This window comes from Callithrix jacchus, chromosome 1 (assembly GCF_049354715.1).
Source record: "Callithrix jacchus isolate 240 chromosome 1, calJac240_pri, whole genome shotgun sequence".
Classification (NCBI taxonomy): Eukaryota; Metazoa; Chordata; class Mammalia; order Primates; family Cebidae; genus Callithrix; species Callithrix jacchus.
The window spans coordinates 181,230,797-181,247,478 of record NC_133502.1 but is presented as its reverse complement, the minus strand read 5'-3'; the positions used below and the strand labels follow the sequence as shown (position 1 = coordinate 181,247,478).

The 16,682-nt window shown below is 42.3% G+C and overlaps 1 protein-coding gene and 1 pseudogene across 12 annotated transcripts in view; one reads left to right on the top strand and one right to left on the bottom strand.

Annotated features, from left to right (window-relative positions):
• DDX31 (DEAD-box helicase 31) overlaps positions 1-16,682 on the top strand; it is a 76,941-nt gene that overhangs the window by 3,468 nt on the left and 56,791 nt on the right. For all 12 annotated transcript variants that reach the window (XR_013519805.1, XR_013519808.1, XR_013519806.1 and 9 more), the window contains exons 2-7: positions 5,227-5,483; positions 5,585-5,660; positions 6,648-6,691; positions 8,136-8,206; positions 9,187-9,251; positions 16,158-16,202. Coding sequence is in view for 3 of the 12 variants with exons in the window: in XM_002806535.6 (XP_002806581.4) it covers positions 5,227-5,483; positions 5,585-5,660; positions 6,648-6,691; positions 8,136-8,206; positions 9,187-9,251; positions 16,158-16,202 (558 nt within the window). In the remaining 9 variants the exon portion in view is untranslated. The remainder of the gene's footprint in view (positions 1-5,226; positions 5,484-5,584; positions 5,661-6,647; positions 6,692-8,135; positions 8,207-9,186; positions 9,252-16,157; positions 16,203-16,682) is intronic.
• Positions 265-3,248, bottom strand: LOC103795399 (splicing factor, proline- and glutamine-rich pseudogene; annotated as a pseudogene).

The following is a 16,682-nucleotide window of genomic DNA, read 5'->3' as shown; positions in this document are numbered from 1 at the left end:
TACAGGCCCCGCACCTCCCTGCCCAAGGCGCTCAGTACACAAGTCAATTCCCATCCTGGAACCACTCATGGTTGCTGGTGGAACTCCAGGATTAGCTTCAGAACCTATGCCGCCACCACCACCTAAAGGTGGAGCTTTCTGGCCTCCTGAACCACAGCCTCCCATGTTTGTTTCTCCTCTGCCATCCGTTCTCATGTCTCTTTGATCCGTGTAGCCTATTCAGCTGTAACTTTCCTCTCTTTGGTGCCTCATTTGTTCTTCCATCTCACGTTGACAAATCATCATCTCTTCCTCGCTTCTACATCGTTCCTCCTCTTGCCTCAATTGTATTTCTTAACATTTCTGCATTTCTTGATTGTGAAGTTCTTCCATGTGTCTTAAGTCCTCCTGTCGTCTCTTCAGATCTTGGTGCAAAAGATTTGCCTGATGTTCATGGTAGGCATCTTCCATTTCATTTTCCAGTTTGTCTTTTGCATCCTTCCTGTTTCTTTTCAGCTTGTTCTCTTTGCTGTTGTTCCATTTCATGTCCAAACACTTCCATCGCTGAGAATATTCATACTCCCACATGCCACACTGGGCAAAACGAGGAGAGGTTTCTCTCTCCTTTGGTTGGGTACATTGGGTTATTCTGTGCAAGTTTTTCAGTAAGACCATCTTTATCGTCTCATTGTTCAAGTGGTTCCACAATGACCGGACAAGGAGTTGTCAGCAAGAAAACACTGCTTTGTTCAAATGCCTTTCTTGCTGCTGGTTTAGAAGCAAATTCAATAATGCCTTTCCTGGTAGATCTTCCACGATCATCCCCTGTTATAACAAATGGGATCAAACTGGCTAATGGCTTCTTCCAGCAGTTCATTGGAAACATGAGGTGAAAGATTAGGAACAGACAGGGCAGTAGGGTGTGGAGCCAGGCGAACTCGAAGCTGTCTACCTCTCATGGGTGTATCATCGAGTTCAGCTTTGGCAATTTCAGCCAGAGCTCTAGATTCAAACTTAATAAATCCAAATCCTTTGCCTTTGTTGATAAAAACTTCTCCTGGCTCTCCATAGTTAACAAATAGTCTTTTGAATTCATCCTCTGTGATACAGATTATCACAGGTGGATTCCCAAAAAACAACCCACATCGCTGTAAGTTTTCTCGCCAGGCCTCCTCAAGAGAGACAAGTTGGCTTTAAACCCTTCCAAGTAGGGCCCCTGTGGTGCTGCTGGTGGTAGGGTGGGTGGTGTTGGCGCCGCCTCCCCCCCCCCTTGATGCGGTGTCTTGTGGTGGCTGCCAGGAGTGCTTAGGCCTGGACCCTGCATAGGCCCAAGGGCGGAGGAGTGGTAGGGTCCCTGCTGCTTGGAGGGGTGGGTGAAGGTGTCCCCGGGGGAAGGGGGCCTGAGGTGACTGCAGGCAGCGGGGTCTGGGTGGGAGTCGGGCTTGGCTCTGGCCCAGACCCTGGCGGGCCCCCGAGGTTGGCTGAGGGGCAGGCGGCGCGCTGCCCTCTCAGTGAGGGGGCTGGGTCCCTGAGTATCGGTGGACTTGGAAGAGTCCTGCGGCAGCGGCGGGGGCGGCGGCGGCTGTGGCTGCTGTTGGTGGAGGCGGGGGCGGCCTCGGAGAGCCAGGGGGCTGCGTTCTGATTGAGGCCCATGCCGGGCGGTGGGGAATGGAAGTCGTGGAGGCCGCCGCCGGGACCCCGGAACCCCGGAACTGATCCCGAGATAGCTTGTGGTCAAGGAGAGGTCGAGGCAGAAGCGAAGAAGACACTGGGGAAGCGTGGAGGCCACCTTGCTTCTCCCCAAATGACGACGGCACAGGCCAACTTTCTGGTTATTAATAGAAATTTATCTTAGAAAATTTGGAAAAAGCATTTTTTAAAACCCACCCATAACTATAACTGCCATACTCAGAGACAATGCTTGTTGCCATTTAGTGTATGTCCTTCTAGAGAACAACTCAAAATGGAAATCAGACTACACATGATGTTTTCTACAGCGAAGAGGATACGGTTAATAAAAGGCGCTATAGTATTGTCATGAAGATGCTGGAATAGAATCACAGTGCCTAGGGAAACAGAGCCTGGTTCCTTCAGTGATTCTGGGGCAAATTACCTCACATCTCTGCCTCCATGTTCTCATCTTAAAATGAGATGACAGCAGTACCTGTGTTGCTAATGAGAGAATACATGTGAGTACTTAGCATACTTCTTGGCCTGTAGTAGCTACTCGGTATGTTTATTAATGTCGGAGGCCTGGCGTCTTAAACTCAGGGCCAGATGGGCCCTAGAGGTCATCTGCCAAAATCCCCTTGTTTTACAGGTGTGGGAACAGAGACCCAGGCGGAAGTGACTTGCTTAATGTTGCACTACTAATTTTCAGTGGATCCAGATACGTCCTTGCTCCCTCTGCTCAGATGCCACCTCAGGAAGCATTCTTGCTTTTCCTGCCTCCCTCTCCTTTGCTGCAGTGCATGTCACTCTAGCTTTTTCCGCTGCTCCGGGAGCCTCTTGTACACACCTGTTCTGTAGCACCAATGTAGAGGTTGGATTTATGCCTTTATGCTTTTGTCTCCTTTGCTACTGTGTGACTTTCTCAAGGGCTTGGCTAATCTTTCTACTTTGTATCTTCAGAACCAAGCTTCTTGACAAGTGCTGACTGAATGTGTTGTGGATGCTGGGAATAGTTAAATTGTATCCAGCTGGTGGGAAGGGATAATTCCATGTATGTTACTCATTCACCTTACAAGTATTTGTTGAGTGCTTATTCTGCCACACATGGGCCTGTATAGGGGATACAGTGCTATATAGGACAGACTGTTCCCTTTCTTGTGGCGCTTACAATCTAATGGGAAAGACAGACATGAAGCAGTGAGCTCCATGCTATGCTTTTTATTTTGCCAAATGCCATGGAGAAGAATAAGGGTGCCAGGAGAGCCAAGAACAGGGCATTTTGGCTTGACTGGGTGAAGAGAGGTCAGGAAAGGCTCTTCTGAGGAAGGAGTTGGTGAGCCTCCATCTGAAGGATGAGATTGGGTGGCAGCCAGGGAGCAGAGTGGAGTCCTGGGTGTGGGAGTAGCATGTGCAAAGGAGGTAGAAGGAACAGTACATTCTAGGGATTTCAGGAAGACCAGAGTGGCAGAGAGCAGAGCTGAAGCTGGTGAGATGGGCAGTGGTCAGATTCTAGAGGGTTTTGTGGATCTATTACAGACTTTTTACAAAAAATTTGAGCCAGGGTCTTACTTGTCGCCTAGGGTGGAGAGCAGTGGCATCACGGCATCATCATGGCTCAATACAGCCTTGACCTCCTGGGCTCAGGTGATTCCCCCCAAGTTAGCCTCTCAAGTAGCTGGGACTACAGTTATGTACCACCATACCCAGCTAATTTTTAAATTTTTTTGTAGAGACCGAGTTTCACTATGTTGCCCAGGCTGGTCTTGAACTCCTGGCCTCAAGCAGTCAGTTCACCTCAGCCTCACAAAGTGCTGGGATTACAGGCATGAGCCATGGCACCTGACAATATTACATATTTTTTATTTTAGCCTAAGAGCAATGGAAAACCTAATGTGTTTTAACTCTGAGTACTTGTTTTTAAAGAGATGTTGACATAGGAATAAAGGGTGACCAAGATGATAAGGGATCTAAACTTTGTCCTATTTGAAATATTGGGTCCAAAGAAGAAAGAAAAGAGAGTTATGTGATATAAGAGGAAATGTTAGGTGTAAGAGGAAGTAAGCTTGTTGGGCGTCGCTGCAGAAAGTCTACCTTAGACTTAGGTTTGAAGGATGCGGATCTTGCGTAAATGTCAGAAATAGGTTCCTAATTCCTAGAATTGGTCATGAACAGAATGCGCTACCTCATGGAATGCCGGACGTGTGCAGGGAGAGGCTGCAAGTCCACCTGCCCAGGACCTGTCATAGGAATTGCATGCATGGTGGGAGTGGCCTTTAGGAATTTTTGTGCTCCAGGAGTCCTGAGTCTGTAAATCAGGTGAAGTCTGCACTTTTCATACTGTCTTGCAGATGGTTCAACAAACCTGGAACTTGATGTCATTTCTTTCTGTAATCTGAAAATTCATAAACTTGGGACTTCGTAAAAATAAATTAGTAAGATGGAATACATCAGTTTTTGCTTTATTAATATTAAATGTTTGAAGTTGTATTTAATTACTTAGGTAAAGAAATCCTTATGGAACAAAGAAGTGTCATTACTGGTGGGTTAGTCTGAAGCCGAGGGTCATGGCTAAGGAAAGCCGACATGTAAAAACCAAGTCATTATTTCAAGCAAAGGGGAAAATAACATATTCTGAGAGAATCCAAAACTCCAGAATAACAAGCACTGGCTACTCAAGGGATGCTTTTATATTCATTTGTAAATCAGAAAAGAAGGCCAAAGAAAATAGGGGATTTGGATGTTTCTTCTCCTAGGGGAAGTTTGGACATCATGCATTTAACCACATTCACATAATGGAAATAAGAAACAACAGGCCAGAGATTCTTAGTGTTGTGTAGCCTGTAATCGGCAATCAGGCAGGGGCTCAGAGACTTGAAAGGCAAGGAAGGTAGGAAGTAATTTTGATAGAGGTGATGGATGGAGCGGCATTCTCATTTGGAGTGGGAACAGGGAGTAGGAATTTTCTCCAGACTATCTGAATCTGGAGGAGCAGCTTGAGAGGAGAGAATGACAGATCCAAGCACTGGGGTAGAATGGGAATGAAGGTTTCCGCTTCCTGGGCACCGGCTGGGAGGTGCATCCCACTTGTCCTCTCCTGCGCAGTCCCCAGTGTGCTTTGTTGGTGGAGAGAAGAGATTCATTTTTCCCTGCCCCGCTTTTCTCTTTGGGTAAATGGATTCCTACGAATATGGATTGACACACCCTTCACAAGGTACATTCTTGCTGCCCTTAAAACAGACTCCGTTAGTTAACATTCAACTGGAAAAATGTTTCTTCTTTATCCTTAACCTTCATCTTGATTGATTTAACAGTGAAGATGGATGGTGAGGTCTGGTAGATGTGTGAGCTGAGATTTTTTTTCTTTTTTCTACTTCCTTTTTTTTTTTTTTTTTTACTTTTTGGAAAAAGCTGAGTCCAAGAGTCTGGTTGCAAACCCTAAACTGTTGCTTGACATATGGGGCATAATGATCTCTGCAGGGAGAGATGCAATTCTGTGGGCAGTCAGGCTTCACTCCGAGCTCTGTCTTCATGGACTAATGCATATCTTGTTGATCTTTTCTTCTGGGAACAACGCAGCAAGCAAAGGCTACGAAAAGAAAATACCAAGCGTCCAGTGAGGCTCCCCCAGTGAAACGGAGAAACGAAACTTCATTTCTCCCAGCCAAGAAAACTAGTGTTAAAGAAACTCAAGGGACTTTTAAGGGGAACACACAGAAAGCATTTTCTGCGAAGAAGCACTCGGTTAGCACGAGTGACAGAAACCAAGAGGAGAGACCGTGCGTTAAGACTTCATCACTGTTTAAAAACAACCCTGACATTCCAGAACTCCACAGGTATGTCCAGGGCAGATGCCCCTCAGGGAAAAGAAGAAGCTGTTCTGCTTGTTCTTTGTTCCTGTTGGAACTGATGCTGGGTTTTTGTTCATCATTTGCAGATCTGTAGTAAAGCAGGTGCAAGAAAAAGTGTTTACTTCAGCTGCTTTTCATGAACTGGGCCTCCACCCACATTTAGTAAGTGTACCTTTCAGTGTTTTGTGGGTCAGTTTTTTTGGTGTGTTTGTCCATTCAGAAGGTCTGTAAAATGGCAGTTCTAGGAAGAGAAATCGGAGACAGTTTGTTTCTGCTCCAAGTGACCTGAATGAACTCAGATTGATATGATACTCTTTCAGGGCAGTTCAGGGGTGCCTAGTTCACTGTTGACTGCTCTCTGGCCCCCACCGGCCCCACCTCCAGGTTTTTCTTTTTTTTAAAGTACTGAAGACTTTCCTTGGCTAATACAATTTAGGATCAGGATGTCACTTGCTAAACTTTAAACAGCTTCCTGTTTACTGGATAGCTGTGGTGGTGAAGCCATTTGTGGTGGCAGATGTCACAGTGACCATAGGAGAGGGAACTGTGCTGGCATCTTGCTGTTAAGGGACATCTACAGTTTTAGGGAAGTGGGGGAAGAAGAGTATTTTAGTGTGTGTTCTATAATCACACAGTCACTTTAAAGGAAAAAAGTGAGTTCTCCAGACTCATGCATAAAAAATCTGTATGTATACATATGTATTAACTTTTAGGCAGGCTTGGTTTCCTCTGCCTGCATGGTTACAGCCTACCCCTTCACGGTAGGTTACCTAAGCTTGTTTCTCACCTGCAGGCTAGAACAGGGTTTCTCAGACTTGGTGCTGTGGACATTCTAGACTAGGTCATTCTTAGTTTTGGGGACTGTCGTGTGCATTGTAGGATGTTTAGCAGCATCCCTGGCCTCTACCCACTAGATGCCAGTAGTGTCCCCCTCCCCTGGTTATGGCAAGCAAAATTTTTCCAGACATTGCCTGTGTCCCCAGGGAGTTAGGGTGGGTGGCAGAATCACCCCAGGTAGAGAGCACCACCCGGGTGGAGGCACTTAGTTTGATCATAGTAGCCAGTGTCATCGCAACAGTTTCTCCTTTTTTGTGTAATTTCCAGTAAATATTTTGTATCAAAATATTAAAGTTTTTTCTTCTCTTTTAGATTTCCACAATAAATACGGTCTTAAAAATGTCTAGTATGACCAGGTAAGAAGTTCATGCTAACTTGATTTCTTAGGCTTTAAGTGGGTATAACCACATGAAACATGTCTGTGCAAGGCAGACCAGATTTGTGTCTTGGTGTTAGAAAACAGCAAGCACCAGGTTATTGACCATAAAGGGTTGTCATCTCACTTAGCTACTCATTCTCTCCACCTGTTAAATGGAAAGACCGGCTTTCCATCCAGTTCTGCCCTTGGCTCTGAACTGCAAGAGATGTCTTATGCAGAAAGTGGGCTGCATGAGCTCCACTGTTTTCTGTGCTTCCCTGAGAAGAATTTGGCCAAAATATAGGATGCGACCATGTCATTTCTTAGTAGTAAGAATTAGGGTCAACCAAAAGGTCAAGAGTAAACGTTCCGTTGGATAGAATGGGATACTGAAAAAATGTTTTCAGTGTTTGCTATTGGGAATGACTCTTGGAAAATAAAGAAGTGAAAGGTGTGGGGAGATGAGCTTCCTTGTTTTGAGTATTTGTGCTTCTGTGCATTATTTTTTTGAGACGGTTTCTGTGCATTTTAATAATGATCTTTTACTTTGATTAGTAAAAATTAATAAAAATATTAAAGACTTAAGGAACCTCCCCACAAGTTTTTTTGTTTGTTTGATCAACCAAATTTAAGTGATTTTTGTGTCTCTTTTGGTTCTTGGTTTAAAATACATGTGTAGACACACATCTCAGCATGTCCAGTAACCTTTCCCTGGAGAATCCAGAGAGCTGCTGGCTCTCTGAATAGCTGGCGTGCTTCCTCCTGCTATCTGGCATGGAAACCTTTCCATTGTGCTTCATATTTCTGTTAGTGATAGCAAGAGAGTGTGTGATAAACTTTGTGGTAACTCTGATTTGTCATCATGCCTGTTCCTTTTTTTTTTTTTTGAGACGGAGTTTTGCTTTTGTTTCACAGGCTGGAGTGCAGTGGCATGATCTCGGCTCACTGCAACCTCTGCCTCCCAGGTTCAAGCAATTCTCCTGCCTCAGCCTCCCGTGTAGTTGGGATTATAGACGTGTGCCACCATGCCTCGCTAATTTTTTATATTTTTAGTACAAACAGGGTTTCTTTGTATTGGCCAGGCTGGTCTCAAACTCCTGACCTGAGGTGATCTACCCGCCTCAGCCTCCCAAAATTCAGGGATTACAGGTGTGAGCCACCCCGCCTGGCCACCTGTTCCATTTTGAAAAGAATTGGTTTAGTAGAATGACCAGTCTCTGGCTTGCCTCACCATTTTCAGGCTAAGTTCCAGAAATGTAACTAGGGTTTGAGCTTTCTAATCATCAAAAGTCTTTTTGTACCTGTTTTTGAATGCTTCAGTAACTTCTAAGGTGGCTGTCTAGATGAATCCTAGTGCGGGCAGTTGCCTTTTATGTATCCTGCATTTCTATCTGTAACTGGATAATATAAATAAGGTGTGTTCTTTTTTTCGGGTGGCCCAGTGTTCAGAAGCAAAGTATTCCTGTGTTGCTGGAAGGCAGAGATGCTCTCGTGAGATCCCAGACGGGCTCAGGTTAGTCTCATTTCATCTCTGCCCTTCTTCCTCTGCTCAGGCCCATGGTCCTGCAGTAGGTTTTGCCGCGAGGTGTCTGGGTTGATGGTGGCGGCAATTTTGTTTCGTTTGGGGGAGGGAGGCCATGCTTGCTTTTGATTAGAGCCCTGAATATGTTCACATAATAAAAGGAAGGGGCAGTTGATGGTGCCACAATGAGGAATGATTGGGAAGTAGTCAAGTTCGGCTCTAATTTCCTCAGTGCCTATTTCGGGGCTTTACCAAGTCCCACACTTTGTGGCCAGAGCTGCCCATCCTCCCTCTAGTGGAGAATGAATGTTTTCTGCTGGTATTAAACACAGAGGGATTTCTGGCCTGAGCATATGCTGATCAGATGCCAGTTGTGCTCAAGGACAGAATGCTGTTTCTGCGTGTTCCAGGCCAGTCTGGACTTGCTGTTTTGACCCTTGTGTGCCCTCGGCTGGTCAGCTATCCTTTGCTCCCACCAGCTCGGCCACCATTCAGAAGGCTGGAGACCTAAAGTTTTTGCCATCTGTTGGTTTTTCCATCATTAGAGATTAGCTCTAGAGTACAGACTGGCTCCCAGTCACGTCAGCACTGCAGAGGAGATGGAATTGACCACTGAAGCTCATCTGAGAGGGTAGGGAGGACTTCAGAGGAGGAATTTTCTGGCTCCTACAGACAGCCATCAAGTCGAGCTTCTGTGTAATTTGGGAGAACGTATCGTTCTCTCTCGTTAGATGAATAAAGGAACTGAGGCTTCTAGTTTTTAGAAGTACAGATTTTACAAAGCAGAACTGGGATTGGTGGTAGACTGGAAGGAAGTTCTTTTCACCTCTCTTGGTGTATAATGAGCAGCTTCCTTTCCCCTGAATTTAGTGCTACTGGAAGATAGCAGAGCTGTTTTCATTGCAGTCTTTGCTTTTCTTACATCGGTAGGGTGTGTGATTTTTAACTGTTTTTGCTTTTTTTTTTGAAAGGTAAAACTCTTGCCTATTGCATCCCTGTGGTCCAGTCCCTTCAAGCAATGAAATCAAAAATACAGGTGTGTATAAAATGTATTTTTCTGTCATTGCTCTTAGTGCATAAGCAGCCGTCAAACTGAACCATAACAGAAATACAAGGACTAAAAGGATCTGTTTTCACTTCGTATTTTTTCACCTCCTTTTAATTTATTTATTACATAAATGTGTTGTATCTAGAGACTATGCCTAGAGTAGCATAAATATACTTCACAGTTGTCGTAGTAAGTATAATAGTAAAATGCTTTGTAAAATGCTCCCCGTGTCAGGCATGACACTTTGCCTGTGCTACCTTCTTAAATCTTTAACTGCTCTCTCCCCCACCGCATTATAGGTATTACTGTGATCCAGATTTTACAGAGGAATACAGAGTCTTAGGAAAGTTAAATAACCAAGGCCATGCAACATGGAGTGGTGAAACTAGATTTCTGCCTCCGTTCTCTTTGGCCGCAGAGACCAAACTTCTTACTCTGTGTGAAGACACAGTGAAGGTTAATTACTTGCTCCTGTGCTGTAATAGGGACTAGTGTCTGTGTTTTCTACAGTACCTAACATGGGACCTTTTACAGAATGATCACTCAGAGTCGAAGGTGATTTGATTTTTCAGCTACCCATTTATGCTTGAGTTTGTGTTTTATATAAAGCATTAAATTTTAACCTATTCTAAGTTCCAATGTGGTGTTTTCTTTGACCAAGAAGGCTGAACTTCATATTTAAAACAGTGGTTTCCCATGAACAGTAAATATGAAAATAAGCACCCATTTAGCTGAAATATTAATATTATGGCAAGTTGGGCTGCTTCATTTTTGAGATTATCCAGAATTTATCTTTAGTTGCGAAACATGTTAAGTTAGTTGCCTGGATTGCGTTCCCTAGGAGGCCAGTTAACTGCTGTGACCCTGGGCAGAGGCTTCATTTCAAACACCAGCCCAGGATCCCACAAATATAGCCCTCATTATTCACAACTGAGAGGAAGTGGTAAGAGTGGAAATAGAAAGTGAGGGGAGTGCAAAAAACAGACAAAAGTTAATCGATTACTGTTTTTCTCGGTTTGGATATACAAAATTAGTGGTATATCTAGCCTACCTGATATTTGAGTGACTAAATTAGAATTGTGTTGTATTGCAGTCCATAAACGAAAACAAAATATCTATGAGTCCAAACCGATACAAATAAATGAAGGAGAAGGTAGAATTCTTTATGGTAGAATTCTAATAAATGTAGAAATGATAGAAGTAGGAAATCATTTTGCAAATGCCACAGTCAATTGTTTCAGGCATGAATTATCATAGATACTAAAATGAGTGGATGACAGTGTGTTGGGGGTAGGGGGAGAGAAGCAGTTATTTACATAGTCTGAAAGTATCCCTGCACAAGATACTTTTTAATTACAAAGGGAAAAGCAGTAACTTTCCAGTCAGGAAGCCTAGCAGTCACCACCATCACCAGTAATGAGAAATTCTGACCTCACGTGCCTCCTGATACAATGTACTGTGGAGGACGCATTCCTTCTTGCCAAAAATGCGTAACCTGAATTTGGTCTTGAGGAAATGCCAGACAAACCCAAATCAAGGGACATTCTACAAAATAACTGGCCAGTATTTTCGGAAAGTATTAAGGTTATAAAAGACAAATACTAAAGAACTACCCAGATTAAAGGGGACATGGCAACAAAATACAACATGTAGTCCTGGATTGGATCCTAGTTTGGAAATGGGACATTAACAGGTCAGTTGATGAAATTTGAATAAGGTCAGTAGATTAATCAATAGTATTGAATTAGTGTTAACTTCCCAGTTTTGATAATTATACTATGGTTTTGGTAATTGATAATACATACGGAGAAGCTGAGAGAAGGGTATATGAAAACTTCTTATACTTTTTATGAAAAATTTTTTTTTTGTTGAGATGGAGTTTCACTCTGTCATGATCTCAGCTCACTGCAACCTCCAGCTCCGAGATTCAAGTGATTCTCCTGCCTCAGCCTCCCGAGTAGCTGGGATTACAGGTGCCTGCCACCACAGCCAGCTAATTTTTGTATTTTTAGTTAAGACAGGGTTTCACTATGTTGGCCAGGCTGATCTTGAACTCCTGGCCATAAGTGATCCACCTTGGCCTCTGAAAGTGCTGGGATTACAGACGTGAGCCACTGCACCCAGCCCATGCAAATTTTTTATAAATCTGAAATTATAAGCCTGAATTCATTCAAAATGAATAAACTAAGAATTATTTTTAATCGGTTAAAGAAACCCTACAAAATCATCCAGAGATAGAACTCAGTGTAGCCATTTAAAAAGTTATATATTTTCAATTACTATTTGTGAACTTGAGCAAATATTCTTGCCTTGTTGCTTGAATTTGTGTGAAGCATTGACCCTGGCACATAGAGAAGAATAAATGTAAATTTTCTGTAATCATGTAGTAAAGTCTCATCTACTTACATACTCCAGGAGAACGTCTTGCCAGTGGAGAGTTTTTTCTTTATACTGGTTAGAGAATTTGGACTATTTGAGCTGGAATGGCTTATACAGTTCTAGCCCAACTCTGATTTCATAGATTCGTGGCTGCAGGATGAGAGATTTGATGACATACACATCGTGGGGATGGCGTGATGGGCAGCTCTGCTCGATCCTGGGTCTCAGGGTAACTTCAGGCAAATTGTTGCATCCTCTGTGCCTCAGTGTCCTTGTCTGTGGCACAGGGACAGTAGCAGTGCTTGTCTCCAAGGGCTGGGATCAAGGTTGAGCTAATGCATGTGTATTGTTGAGACCCGACATCCAGTGCCTGGTGACATCATGCTTTGGCCATCATCAGCAGCGTGGTCATGTGGCTATGTAGAGGGGCAATGATATGATTGGTTATATTCAGAACCATTAATAAGCCATGTCATTTTTTATTTGCTGCAATATTTTTTTAAAAATCATCAATAGGTCATTCTATTGAAGACTGGAATATTCTTTGGAAACACAGTTTTCCAAGCCTCAATTTAATTCACTTATTTCAACTAATACTCAATATAGTCCCTTGGAGTTCATTGTAAAATGATTTGACCTGTAAAAAACTTCTCTGGAGGGCACAGAAAATTGAAGGCACCCAACAGATTCCTAAATTACTTTGATGATAGCCTGAGAATGGACTGTTTTTCTGTGTTTGCACTCTTCAGTTATTTCGGCTCTGATTTTTTTTTTTTTAACATCGTATCCATCCTCCCTCACTTACTTGTGCCCTGTGAGGAATTGATTTTTCTTTCTTCTTCTCTATGTAGAAACACCTTTTGAAATGTCAGAATCTCCTAACGTCACGCAGTGGCACATTGCTTCTGTTGTACTAGCATATTTACCATTCCTGGCTTGCGTTCAGTGTAGTCTCAAAGTCGATGTTGAGTACAGACGGCTCTGGTTTGAATTCCAAATCCTTTTCTTCTTAATGGGTAAATGTTTCATGCAAAACACGAAAACCATACTTGTAATTGAATTTGCTGTTAACTCTGGGCTTAGCTTTGGCACTAACGTTGTTTTGATTCATTCATTCGGTGTCTTTAAGCACTTTTAATGTGAAAGGCACTATTGGCTTAAGAGGCTTTTTTCAGATTACTTTGGTTTCTTTTTTTTATTAAGGCTTTTTAGATATAATGTACCATATATGTTTTTAAAATTTTGAAGAGTGCTAAAAATATATATAGTGCAAAGTAAAGTCATTCTACTCCCACTTTCCCCTCGTGGCACAGTTGGCTTCTCACAATGCCGTGGTGGTTATTACCAGTCTCTTATATATCCTCCCAGGGAAATTCTGTGCATATCAAGCAAACATGAGTATGCATAATTCCTCTTACCGCTTTGTGAAGTTTTTTTTGATTGTTTTTCAATTTGGCTGGGTTTGATACACGTGTAGTCGCTTTGTTATGCAGGATGTTCTGTGCCTTGCTTTGGTTCTTTTGATGTGTTTTGGGCTCCTTAATTAGCACCACACTGGGCTGCCTTGTTCTTTTTGGTGACTGCCTAGCATTTCATTGTATGTATGTACTGTGAATTACTCATTCATTCTCATACTGGTTGGTGGAATTTATATTATGTTCAGTATTTTGCTACACACCAGCCACTATAAATACTCTACAGTCTGAAAATACTCCACAACCTCATTATGCACATATATGCTCTGTAGGAGAAATTTCTGTAAGTAGAATTCACATTTTTATTTTAGTAGATAATTATGCCAAAATTAAACTTGAAAGGGAATATGCCAGTGTGCACTCCCATAGCGGTGGAGAAGGTCCAGTTTCCCTATGCCCTCCCAGTGCTCTCAGCTGCATTAGGTTTCTTCTTCTTTTCTTTTTTTTTTTTTTTTTTTTTGAGATGGAGTCTTGCTATGTTGCCCAGGCTGGAGTGCAATGGCATGATATTAGCTCACTGAAACCGCTGCCTCCCAGGTTCAAGTGATTTTCCTGCTTCAGCCTCCCAAGTAGCTGGGATTACAGGTGTGTGCCACCACACCCGGGTGTATGGAAGGGAGGAAAAAAGGAAGAAGAGGTTAAGTGCAGGGGCTCATGCCTGTAATCCCAGCACTTTGGGAGGCTGAGGCAGGTGGGTCACATGAGGTCAGGAGTTCAAGACCAGCCTGGCCAACGTGGTGAAACCTGTCTCTACAAAAATACAAAAAAATTAGCCAGGTGTGCTGGCACCCGCCTGTAATCTTATTACGAGGGAGGCTGAGACAGGAGAATCGCTTGAACCCAGGAGGTGAAGGTTGCAGAGAGCCGAGATCATGCCATTGCACTCCAGCCTGGGTGTTAGATAGAGCAAGACTTCATCTCAAAAACACCCAATTCAAATAGAAAAATGAATAAAGGGCTGAGTGTGGTGGCTCATGCCTGTAGTCCCAGCGCTTTGGGAGGCTGAGGTCAGTGGATCACTTGAGGTCAGAAGTTCGAGACCAGCCTGGCTAATATGGTGAAACCTGGTCTCTACTAAAAATACAAAAATTAGCTGAGCATTGTGGTGTGTACCTGTAGTCCCAGCTACTTGGGAGGCTGGGGCAGGAGAATCATTTAACCTGGCAGGTGGAGGTTGCAGCGAGCAGAGATTGTGCCACTGCCGTCCAGCCTGGCAACAGAGCAAGACTCTGTCTCAAAAAAAAAAAAACCGAAAAAACCCAGGGCTTTTAAAAATACATAAATTAATGAAATTAGCTCTTTCTCAGTTGTGGCATATTTTCCTCCTGGGTTATCATTTGACCCTTGGTTTTGTTTAGGTATCATTTTTCTATTCTGAAATTTAAAAATTTTAGGTAATAAAACTTATTGGTGTTTTAAGATTTCTGAGTTTTATGTCATCTGTTAAAGGGACAACTTAATTCCAACTTTGTTTTCCTACCTTTATTTTTTTCTCACGGGACTTTGGAATTAAACCATCTTTTTCTTGCTGATATAAAACGGCCCTTATATTATTTTCTAAATTTTGGTATCTATTTGATTCTATTTTCAACTTTCTTAGCTGTTACAATCTTTGCTCATGTGCCAGTATCATTATTGGTAATTGTGTAGCTTTAAATTATTTTAACATCTGATATATTTTTCATAAATGTCTTGGTTATTTTTGTACATTTATTTTTCCATATGAACTTTTAAATCAGGTTGTCTGGTTATTTATGTTATTTTATATATACACATATTTGTGGCATTTTTGTAAGAATTATATTACATTTATGAAGTGATTTAGAGAGAATTAGCTTATATGTATGTACTATTACATCTTCTTTTTTAGAAATAGGGTGTATCTTTTCATTTATTCAAAAGTTACTTTATGTCCCTCAGAAGTGTTAAAATTTTCTTCATGTAGATTTTGTGTATTTTTTTGCTAGCTTATTTTTATCTTTTTTATTGCTATTATAAGTGTGATATTTTTTCCTTTCATTGTATTTTTTAACTTTTTATATTAGAAGGCTATTGATTTTTTTTTTTTTTTTCTTATTGAGAAGGAGTTTTACTCTTGTCGCTCAGGCTGGAGTGCAATGGTACAGTCTTGGCTCATTGCAACCTGCGCCTCCTGGTTCAAGCGATTCTTATGCCTCAGCCTTCCAAATAGCTGAGATTACAGGTACCTGCCACCATGCCCAGATAATTTTTGTACTTTTAGTAGAGACAGGTTTTTACCATGTTGGCCAGGCTGGTCTCAAACTCCTGACCCCAGATGATCCACCTGCCTTGGCTTCCCAAAGTGCTGGAATTACAGGCATGAATCACTGTGCCTGGCCGGCTGTTGATTTTTATATATTAATTTTGCACTCAGCTACTTGACAAAATTATCTTGTTTGTAATAGATTTTTAATTAATTCTCTTACAGGTTTTTTTTTTTCTCTAATTTTGTCTCCTACTTTCTAATTTTATACATCATATTTCTTTCTCTTATCTGATTGTATGAGCCAGGAACTCTGCAACGGTATTCTAGAATGATGGGGTTAGTGGGTATATTAGTCTATTTTTATGCTGCCGATAAAAACATACCCAAGACTAGAAAGAAAAGGAGGTTTAATTTGACTTACAGTTCCACATGGCTGGGAAGGTCTCATAATCATGGCACAGGGCGAAAGGCATGTCTTACGTGGTGACAGCAAGAGAGAATGAGGAAGAAGCAAAAGCAGAAACCCCTGATAAACCCATCAGATCTTGTGAGACTTAATCATAGGAAAAGCAGGAAAGACTGGCCGGCATGATTTGATTACCTCCCCTTGGGTCCCTCCCACAATGTGGGAATTCTGAGAGATACAATTCAAGTTGAGCTTTGGGTGGAGGCACAGTCAAACCACATCAGTGGGCATCCTTATCTTGTCCCTTTCTTCGCTGAGATTGCTTCTGATGTTACCCCTGTGTCCTGTCCATTTGGAGTCTGCCTTTGTTTATCCTGCTCATGGCATTTCTTTTCTTGTGTCAACAGCGCAGTGATGGCCCCTATGTCTTGGTGCTTGTGCCAACGAGAGAGGTAAGCAGGGTCCCTTTCCGGGCAGGTTTTAAGCACATGTTTTCACTGATGTCCTGTTGAATTTTTCTTCCTACTGCACAAACCACTGCACACCAGTTCCATTTGCCTGGAAACCATCCTTCTGGTTCTTGTCAAGTAGTCTCTGAGAATCATAAGTATGGAAAAGTATTTTCTTATTGTCTCGAAACTAATGACACTATTAAATGTCTGTTTAATACTGTTTTGAGTTCAGTTGCTAAAAAAGAAGAAAAATTTTGCAACTGAATTCAAAACCAAAAGCAGTTGTCTCTGAAAATGAACCTTTTTTTTTTTTTTTAAGAAGCTACTGCTACCAAAAAAAACTTAAACTTTTCAATATAATTCTTCTTTCTTGGTGGAAATCTCTTCTATCTGATCTATTTTATTTGCCTACAGAGACAACTTCAGATTAGGGTATCTGGTCTCTGTATCAAATGCTAATCACTTCCTTACAGAGAATTG